The following is an 11,178-nucleotide window of genomic DNA, read 5'->3' on the forward strand; positions in this document are numbered from 1 at the left end:
GAGCTGTGGAGGCTGCACAACCTCAGGCCATGTGCTCCTAGGCAGAGATATGATCTGAGCTCAGGCCTTCCATGTGACAAAAGTCAACTTCTCATTTTCAGGCACAGTCTCTGCAACTCTCTCAGATCTAGTGCTGTGAGGTAACATCTCAGAAGCTATCCTCATCAACCAGAAAATGGGGGCACAGGTTTTGAAAGGATCCTGCTGCAGCCCATAAGAGAACTTTGGAGACAAAGTTACAATTTTGGGAAAACGGAGCATGCTGTCAGCATTTTCATAAGACTGGTAGTGCACACAATACACCAAACTGTTTTGTAAACAAATATACAGCAAATAGTAGGCAGAAAAACTGGAAGAGCTGTTCAAGGGAATAACAGCAATATTAGTGAGATAAAATCATTACATGGGCATGTCTCCCACTGAGGAGCTTTTATTCTCATGTTTTTGTGAACAGTGGTGGAAAAAAAATAAAAGGATTATTAGATGCAACAGAAAATTCAAACAGAGCCTTTACCTTGCCAAATAAAATCCAGTGCACATCTAAAGGCAAATCAAAGGGAAATTTCCCTGATCTAGCACTATTCCCTAAATAATCTATACATAAAACTTTCAGTATGAACATAGAATCACAACCCATAGAATAGCTTGGATTGGAAGGAACCATCTTAGTTCCAACCACTTTGCCATAGCCATGTTCACCTCCCTCTAGACCAGGCTGCCCAAATTCCCCTCCAGTATGAAACATTTCTAGGGATAGGACATCCACAGCTTCTCTGGGCAGTCTGTTTTAGTGTCTTACTTCCTTCATAGTGAAAAATTTCTACTGAATATCAAAATTTACCCTGTTCAAGTTTAAGCCATTATCCCTGTCCAATCACTACACTCTTAGATAAGGAGTCTTTTCATATCTTTTATTTAGCCCTCCTTTAAGTACGGGAAGGAACATATGAAATGAAAATATTGTTTTCACCTTTGATGGGAGGCTTTGTCCAAGTAAAATACAGAAATAAGCAACATATTTTGGCTTAGAACATGGGATTGACAGGGCTTCTTCTATTTGCCAATCAATAGACATATGTATAGAATCCTATTGATTTTATGTATGGAGACCAGTATACTTATAATCTCAGTTTTTCCTGATACTTGATAAGTTTTTAAAGTTGCTTTCCAGCTGGCGTATGTCCACTGTGTTGTTGTACTGGAACAACTTCTCAAACTACTAATCAGTTTTGTGGAAAAAATGTTATCCTTCTCTGGGTTTTTCTTACCACTCCACATCATTGGTAAAAAGCATTTGTATTGCAATTTTAATCCTGATCTTAAAGTAAACAAAATAGTTTCCTAATTATATATTTTGAATCACTTCGTTTCACAACGAAGCTTTTAAATAACTATCCTAACTTGCCAAGAGTCCAAGAGACTTGGACAAAAAAAATAAATTCAGATCTATATTAGAGTTATTAGAATCAGAATCAAAGTTGGAAAAGACCACTAAGATAATCACGTCCAACCATCAACCCATTAAATCATGCCCACTAACCATGTCCCTGAGTGCCACATCTACACATTTTTTTGCACAGCTCCAGGGACAGTGACTCTACTATCTCCTGGCTCCAATACCTTACCATTCTGAGAGAAAGCATATCTAATATCCAACCTGAGATATTAGGATACATTTTGGACTTTCAAGTCTAGGAATAACTATCTGCAGACTCAAAATTAAGATACAGCAATAGTTTTGCTTTAATATGTTACCAGGACCAGCCATTTTCCATCTAACATAGTTAATAATTAACATGGTATATCATTGGTCTCCCTAAAGATTCTCCAGATGATGTTAGTAGTCTTTAATTTGGCCCAAAATTCAAAGTTGGAGCTTTTAAGACTAGAACTTTACTGCCATACATTTAATTTTTAAGAATCACAATTCTTTTGGATATTAATTTCAAGAAGAAATATCCTGAAGTAATGAAATCTATCTACCATTCTTCATGACAGTTAATTTTTAACACATAGAGGCAAGGGTGTGGTGTTTTTTTTTTTGTTATTGTTGTTCACAGAGAGTGTCATCATGGATCTACAAACGTATCAAGTAAATTGTTTAAAATCAACTTATATTCTTTGAAATATACCCATTTTTCCCAGAAGAGGCAGAGCACAAGCAACTTCCAAAACTTAATGCTTCAGACTCACTAGTTGGCATTTTATTGTTTTATGTTTTCTCATGTGGGTTCATGCATCCTGAGCTTTGTTTTTAATTTTGTGTTTTTCTGAAATAAACATAGTAATTAAAGAAAGATTTCTCTTTTAAACATTATGGACCATCAAAGGAATTTCATTTTTTACGCCTAAGAACAGCATGTCTCTTATAGATCTGAGTGTAGACTTGCAAAATGTGAAAGACATATTTCAAATAGCAATTTTTAAAATCCTTCTCACTGTTTCATAACATAGAACACAGACTTCTTAAAATTAAAATTAAATATTGATTACTTATTCAATTAAGTATCCTTACAGTGCAGTGGGTTTATTTCAAGAATCAAAGACAACTGTCCTTTCTGCAGGCTGATATTACTGAAGTTTCAGAGAGGAGTAATGAAATAAATAAAAAGATTTGGCTCTGTGAATTATCAGCACTTCAGCAGAAGGATTAAAATACTAATCTAGAACTCTGTCAATTTATTTTTACTAAAGTGGACACAGTTTCTTTAGTCAAGGCACAGAAAGGACTTTAGTTCTTTGAAGAACAGGGAAATGGAAAGCTGCAGAAATGTGCTGAAGTCAGCTTGACCTAGTTTGATGGGGCAAGATAAAAGGTTTACTACAGAAAGCTCAAAGCCTAGCCACCCTCTGTCTTACAAGAAGGTCTGGGAGTGGAAAGCCCCCAAAAAACTGCAGTCCAGTATCAGCTTTTCATACAGCTGAGAAGGTACTGATCATGTCTGAGACTGAACAAGGGAACATGTTTGGAAAAAGGTAGTACCTTCTCAGAGCCTCTCCTCACCCTTGTGTTTTATATACTGAAGTACAAATCAAGAAACAGAGCAGGAACTGTTCAGTCCAGTTAAAGGAGGCAAAAAGCAAAAGCAAGGGGATATTGTCTCTGTGATCCTATCTTACACACAGGAAGAGAAATTAAGTGCCCTGCACAGGTGGAGAGCAGCTCTCTCTGTAAAAGATGTATTTTGAGGTACTCTACCCATCTCTACAGCATAACAAATTTTATTTACTTAAAGGGCAGAACTGTGAACTGTTAGTAAAGAAGCTTCTGGATCCTGACCTAAACTCCTAGGAACATGGAAGGGGAAACATGGCAGGGGAAAAAAAAAAAAAAAAAAAAAAAAAGAAATCAAACTTGTGCTAGACTACTGTGATTACAGTATGTTACATCTTGTTGTTAACCTGCTTTTTATCTTTACTGGCAAACACAGAAGTAAGAACACCTCTCTCCCAGACTTCTCTGACCTCCATTAAGAAAGGTGTGCTCACTTTAAGTAAAAAAAAAAATGATGCATGCACAATTCTATGTATTTGCTCTAATGTTCCACGTAGTAAGTAATGTGTCAAAAGATGAAATTGCTAAAAAGTGGCCTTGACTACTTTAAATCACATATTTGTTTCTCCCCACTACTGAAAAATGCACATGAAATAAATAAAACAGTGGAAGGATGCCAAAAAGGTATTTGTCTTCATGTTGTCCATGCTCACCACATTATACTGAAGATCTCTGTATTATAGCATGCTGAATGCTATAAGAATTGGCTTGCCAGCATTGAGCAATGTCCTTACAGAAGTGGATGAAGTAAATCCTCTTTGATTGCATATTAATAAAGATGGGTAGGGGTTATTCATATGAGGAAATTAAACTATTATGTATTTTATCTGTGATAATCAATCATACTAAATGAAAGGAGAGCATTAATAAACTATTTAATTTCAATATGATGCCTCTACTTCTCAAACATGCTTTGTCAGTACTGCTTAGAAGTTTTTTTAGACTTCGTATCTTACGGTTATTAGGAAATAAAATCCATCTATTTTTCCACTCAAATGCCTTCAAATCCTATATTTTGCCCAAACAATTCTCAGCATGTGGTCTGCACATGGTATATTTCCAAATTTAAAACACTGATCATGGCAGAATTCTGACCATTAGCCATGAGAAACATGAAGTGTATACCCTAAACCTAAATGCATTTAAATAGTTCTACAAACTAAGTCCTTACCTCTGTAGTAGGCTGACAAATGCCTCTATATATTTATTAATGTGACTCCTTAACTAATCTAGAAAATTATAAAGTTTGAAGATCAAAGGAATAATGGAATGAAGATCACAGGAATACACCACCAATCTGGCAGTAGCATGATACAGGCAGTGCAAAAATACTAGCAAAGTAAACAGTTGGTCAAACAATTACTGACAATTCTGCAACAGCCTCGTACTTCTTTTCCTTACCTTTCAAACATGATAGCTATTACAAATACCAGAAATATTTCCTTTTTTCTACTCTCTACCAGATTTTCATCTGTTTTTCTAGTATTGTCAGAAAAAGAAGTTGAGGTTTTGTGGAATTCGGCTGTTTATGATTTTTCTTTATTTCTGCTCTTACCCTCACCTTCCTCATTTTTTGCAACTCCTGTCCTGAAAATACCGTAACAGCATCAATAACACTAAAGGGTTATGGAATAAATCTGATAGACAACGTTGAAATCATGTCTGATATTAGCTAATAAGCATTATGTTATTTTCCATAGGAAAGTTTTTGTGCTATAGTCCATGGTTAATATTTACCTACTTCCTTTAATGTGGTGCACCAACTCTCCTCAGAGATTTACTGTGATGTATCCTTCAGATTTAATGCCAACCATACAGGAAAGGATTGTGTCCTACCAATCCAAGTCCATGTGTGAAACTCCTATTTCAGAGTGGAGGGAGGAGCCACTACCTTCATTTTATTTTGAAAAGTACTTTTTGTTTTTAAATATAAATTTGGTTCAATTTCACTCAATAGATATCACATATCTGCTCTGAAATTATTCTCACCCATGAAATAAAATGCAGATCATAGTACCATGGCGTTGCTTCATTATGCTTCTTTACTAGCATGAAAATTATTGACACCGAACATTTTTCTCTTCAGTGTTCTGGCATTTAAAATCACGACTGCACTGTAAGTTAGTCAGTATAGTAAATCTAAGAATGTTTTCTATTCGGCACAACAGTAACAGGAAACAACACCTTATTTCCCAGGTGGTCCTGCAGTCTCTCAAATTCTAGCTAGGTAATTACATTCTGCTTGTTTGAAGTCTCCTCCTGACTCCGCAAAAAGTATTTTTCATTTGTCATGAACAGTCTGTAGCAGTACTGCAGGCTATGAAACACCTGCACTTGGGTGCTATGGCTGCCTTGGTATTTCAGTATAATTTACCCAAGTTGTCTTCTATCCCCAAGTTCCTTCTATTCTATTTAAGATCACGGGATAAAACTTGACAAAATTATTTGGAGGGTGGAAGCTATTTTTGGTATTTAGAATTTAATATTTGAGTTCATTAGCTTCCTAAAAATTCAAAACTACTCATTCTTCAGATGTAAAGATAATGATTAATGGGTTATCTCAAGCCTCCAACATTGGTCAGAAAGCAAAGTTAAAACAATTCTGGAGAAAAAAATATTATCACTGACATTAGGAGAGAGCAGACAATGAAGGAGCATCAAACAAGGAGAAATTATCATAGGTCAAGCTTTTTAACAGTAATTCTAACCTCAGCACTTACATGCATAGTGCACACCTTAACACAGTGAAAGGAATGTATGATAAAGGACTTAATTCAAGGAAAAGTTGTCCTTCAAAAAAAAAAAAAAGCACCATACTTAAGTATTTTGAAAGAATTTCAGAAAATTAAGCATTTCAATAAATGCACATCTCATTCACTTTCAGAACACAGAACCATATGGAGTGATTCAAAGGAAACACTTATCTGTGTAAAAAAACTGAACTGCTTTAAGTAATCATGTTCCATCAGATGGTTTTAAAGGTTCAATTATGAAGATAAGCAATTTATCCCTAATCCAAAAATATTATTTGAGATCATGTTTATTCTTATATTCGGTGAAGATTTCAGATAAGACAGGTAGAAGTAGAACATTCCTTACTCACAAAGGAAACACTCATACATCACACTCCATTACTTATCTCTAATTCAGAAACTTGTGGTGCAAGATTGTTGTCTGAATCAAGCAGAATAGAAATCACAGAATCACAACGTTGCATGGTTTGGAAGGGACCTCAAGCAATCATAGGTCTAACCTCCCTGCTAAAGCTGGCACCCTACAATAGGTTGCACAAGTAGGCAAGTCTTGAATATCTTCATGGAAGGAGACTCCACAACCTCTCTGGACAACCTGTTCCAGTACTCTATCACGTTTATCATAAAGAAGTTCTTCTGCATATTTGCATGGAACTTCCTACATTCAAGTTTTAGGCCATTACTCCTTGTCCTATTGTTACACACCACCAAGAAGAGGCTGGCCTCATCCATTTGCCTCCTACATGCCTTTAGATATTTATCAGATATTAATCAGATCCTCCCTCCATCTTCTTTTCCCCAGGCTGAACAGACTCAGGTTACTCAGCCTTTCCTCATATGGGAGGCCCTTAATCATCTTTGTGGCCCTCCACTGGACTCCTTCTAGGAGACCTGTCTTTTTTTTTTTTAATTATTATTATTATTTGGGGAGCCCCGAATTGGACGTAGTATTCTAAATGTGACCTTACCAGGGAAGAATAGACAGGGAGGATTGCCTCCCCTGATCTGCTGGCCACACTTTTTGATATACCTCAATCTGCAAAAGATTTTTCTATTTTATGCAGTAGAGCATAAGTTTTTTTTCCCCCTCTTCCTTTTGGGATAGGATTTTCCTTCAAGTCTTGAGAAAACTTCCCAAAGTTTATATACCTGCTGATAATTCCCCAGGAAAAACAGGAGGACCTCCAATGTTATCTACAGCAGGACATTAATGCATCATCACCTCAAGCCATGGAAACTGATTGCAAATAGCAAAGTTCAACTAAATTAAATACTTGTCTGTCATAGCAGTACTTACAGTAGAAATTATGTCTTGCTTGTGGGTTCCTCATTTGGTGATGTAATATTCAGAAGTCACCATGCTTTCATTCTTAGATAAGGCATTCCCTTCATGGCTCTCTTTAAGTAATCTTCTGATTCATGTGCGTGCTCTTTCTTTATTTCCTGCCCAAAATGCACAATGCACACATAAAAGAAAATCAGTGAGTTACTAATTTTGATACATGGCATGTTTCATATCTTCAAAGTACTTTACAAATGACAGCTGATTTGAAGAAGTTAGGAAACACTTAGAAACACGAGACAAAACTAGCCAGAGTCCCCTAAAAGACTGAATAACTCCATCTCAAATGTGCCAAAGGGCTTTAAAAGATCACATTTTATTCTTTATTCTTTATTGTAAGTGAATAGATCAAAATGTGCAATTCTTCAAAGAAGGAAGAGTTACATTGCTACAAGTTCTGGTAGCAGGCTCTAAAGCATCTTCTCTCAACTGTATCAATAGTTATTGAATAGGACAAAGAAGGGAATAACAGTCTACAGCAGGGTTTATTTTATTTTTTGTATTTTTATTTATTTATTTTTAATTTTGTATCTCCTCTACTTATTCTTCCTTTCCATGTCGTGCAAGCCTCAATTTTAGATTAGAAAAGACAACCCTGAGATAGTTAGGTCCTTAGTTCAGTTTCATGTGGATTTGCCAAGGCAAGTCAGTAGTTTAGGGCACACTGCTTACACCTTCTGTAAATTCTTCCAAGAATATAGATAGCACAGATATTCATACTCTAGAAATCAGAATTTTATACTTGTACAGAAAAGCAGGTCTGTTGGTTACAATACTTGTGAAAATTTAAGTATCATAATGGTTACCTAACAAAATAGACAAGTAATACTATTTTAAGTAATGTGATGATTAAGTAATGTGATGATATGCCAGTAATAACCTTCTTGAGGAATTTGATATATCATCTAAAATATCTGAATATATGGAGAATATGGAGAAGTGCTAAAAAGAACAAATATTGCTCCACTTGTAAATATAGATACCTAGTCACAAACAAAGGAGTATTATGCTCAGTAAAATAAAATCTGACCAGACTCTTTGGATTTAATTTGCTTATACTTGTTTTCTGAGCCACTACTTATAATTCCAATTCTTTTACAGCAAACAGATGAACTCTCCCAGATGAAAACTGTTTTATATACATATATGTAGTATATATACGTATATAATTTCTGAAGAGTACTTACAGGGGACTCAGTCTCATTCACTTAAACAGGAACATTCTTCATGAATTTCACAGGTTGGTGATCTTGCCCAGACTCTGAAAACTGACCCATACATGATAGCATTAAAAACAGTTACAGCCCTCATGGTCAGTCATATGATGTCATCTCTTAAGATTTTTATAGAAATTCTTAATATGAATATGCCATATCTAAATCCCTGCAAGAGATAACTCAGTAGTTTGACACACCAAGCTCTCACCAGGAGAGTTCTACCAGGAACTGTAAAATACTTAATATTTTGCTTAAAAACTTGCTGCTTAAAGTCAGGCAAGCATTTTAGAACAGCATTTTTTTTTTATTTGATTCCTTGATCTTTTGTTTGTTTGCAATGAAGAGATGGAAATGTGAATCACAGAGACCAAACAAAGTAAGATTATTACAATCTTTAATCTTTTTCATTAACTTTAAAATGTAATACTTACCAGGAGCCTGATAGCTAAGCTTTAGAGCAACTGTGGTGAACGTGTAGGAAAACCTGCCTTGCAGCAAGACTTGGCTATGTATTATTGACTGATAAGTCACTAGTGTAAGCAGCTCTTCAGAAAATGTTTTCTATGTTGTGCATTTTCAATACAAGATCCCAGTTTCTCTGTATGTAATAGCTTACAGTAACTATTCAAATAAACAGTGCTCCTCTGCTGCTGTTTAATCTGAAGCAGTACAGGTCTTTTCATACAGCTTTCTGTTACTCTGAGAAAACATTCAGAAAACATTCAAATGTTACCACCTATGAACCAACAAACCTATCTCACAGAAAACCAAGTCTTGGGAACTTTGGGTCAAAAAAATAAGTTCCTGGAATTATAAGTAGTATCAAAGATGGTCAAAGCAAGCCCAACACTGTGATCTAAAAGCATAAATTATCAATTTATGCTTTTAGATAAGCATGGTGAACATTTCTGCTCAAATTCTGTTTTGATTGCTTGGCTTTAATCTTTTTTTATTTTTTCATAGGGAAAAGCATTTTCCTGCTGTTCACATCTACAAAAACACTTTCAGATGATCAATTCTCTCTATTTAGGCCATTTTTGATAATTTTATTATTATTTTTATTATTACATAAGCACAAATATGCCTTTTCTCCTTTCGGTAAGTTGTGTAACTTGTTTCTGTGAGCAATTGCCACAGCTCTATATAAATCTAGTGTGCCTGCACTTAGTACTGATGATAATTAGGAGCGTATGAAACAAATTCCCTCAAACTGAATCTGTTATGGGTAACGAAGATTTTATAGTGCAGATCCATGATGGGAGAGATTCAGGCTCCATAAATAAGAGACAAACTAACATGTTTTCTTTAAACTCTTAGAGGAATGGGAATTCTGCTGGGTTATCTCCTGAGAATTAGGACAGATGAAATTCTCTACTTCCACAAAATAATGCAAATCTCACTAGTGATCCAAGACTATACAGCCATTACTCTGTTGTCTCTTCATCTGCAACCTGTAGTCACTTGAATTTCCTAGAAATTGAGTAAGTATTGTGGCTATTAGGGCTATTAGATGTTACATCAATTTCCATTCTGTCCTTATTGTTTATTCCTGTCTTTCTTCTTCCTATCCTCTTTTCTCCTGTTACCAAGTGTTTTTCAAGGTCTCGTCAGCATCCACCATCAAAAAACAGTGTCAGATAGGACAACTTTAGATTGTAGAAGAAAAAAAAAGCTGTAGTCAGTTCTGTAAATTTTTTTTATGAAGTTTTATGAAGTGTTGAGGATTTTTTCCCCCCCTGTGTTTCAACCGTTTATCTCTATTGTGGCTTTATTTCCCCATGTTGATTGGGGTTTGCAGTTGTAGATGCATTTATTTCAATACAGTTCAGAAATACTTTGAGACCTTCAGAACAGATTTACCTTTTCCCCCTTTTCAGTCAAAGCAGTTAATTCCAAGTTTATCTTTTTGATTGAATGTTAGAACAAAAATTACTGCTAATTAGCATTGTTTACCACAAGCAGAACATTCCTCTTTCACATTCTGTGCATAGCAATCTATGCATTTGACCACAGTAGAAATACACACATGCCTAATCTGTGTAGACTCAGAAGTATTTTCCCTAATGTATCAGAGAACGTTGTTACTGTGCTACTTGAATTGAGAGAAGACAAAAAACAGGTTTCAAGTGGTTTTTTTGGTCTTGCACCATCAGATATAAACTTGTTTATGCTTTGTAACAAATAAAACAAATTACTCAGATTGCCTTCTCAGAAGGCAATAAAAGCCTTTCCTGTTTACAGAGTTCAGCAAAGTTCAGGTGCTTGTCTCACACCTAAGGCATTGAAAGCTGCTGAAAAAGGAGAGCAGGAAACACTTGTTTGTCCCTCCACATATCACAGAACATTCAGCACTAGATCAGTTACTATAAATGCTGAGCTAAAGACATACTCTTACTTCCTCAGCTGGAGTAGCTGGCCTCAGTTTCTAGTGAGAAAATGGGCATGGCAAAGCTGCTCACTCCACGCTTATTTTGTATCCTCTGAGCACTCTACTCTGTGTGAGATGAAGTAAAACAATAATCAGTTCTCAGCAGCTTCACCAAAAAGTCAAACAGATAAGTATTGGACTTCGCTGCAGTAGACTTCAGCTACGCTCTCAGACTTCATCCTGAAACAGTGTAGAGTGCTCACACATCAGTTCTCAGTGAACCAGCACTCAGTAAAACATTTTCTGCTACCTCTCAGCTCCTGGTTCTCAGGTCTCTCATCCTACATGTAAACTGTAAACATGCTAATACAGGAATTGCAGAGGCAAACTATTCAGCACCTCAGCAAGCAAGCCTTAAATGAGCTCATGTAAATAAGCCAGAA

General features: G+C 35.8%; 1 protein-coding gene across 2 annotated transcripts in view; it reads right to left on the reverse strand.

Moving 5' to 3' along the window:
• KCNK2 (potassium two pore domain channel subfamily K member 2) overlaps window positions 1-11,178 on the reverse strand; it is a 120,318-nt gene that overhangs the window by 92,122 nt on the left and 17,018 nt on the right. For both annotated transcript variants that reach the window (XM_085219243.1, XM_085219244.1), the window contains exons 2-3: window positions 8,338-8,418; window positions 7,106-7,251 (exon numbers count right to left, since the gene is read on the reverse strand). In XM_085219243.1, the coding sequence (XP_085075369.1) occupies window positions 7,106-7,139 (34 nt within the window). In that variant the 5' untranslated portion in view covers window positions 7,140-7,251; window positions 8,338-8,418. The remainder of the gene's footprint in view (window positions 1-7,105; window positions 7,252-8,337; window positions 8,419-11,178) is intronic.

Source organism: Meleagris gallopavo, chromosome 2 (genome assembly GCF_905368555.1).
Source record: "Meleagris gallopavo chromosome 2, MGAL_WU_HG_1.1, whole genome shotgun sequence".
In the NCBI taxonomy this organism is placed as follows: Eukaryota; Metazoa; Chordata; class Aves; order Galliformes; family Phasianidae; genus Meleagris; species Meleagris gallopavo.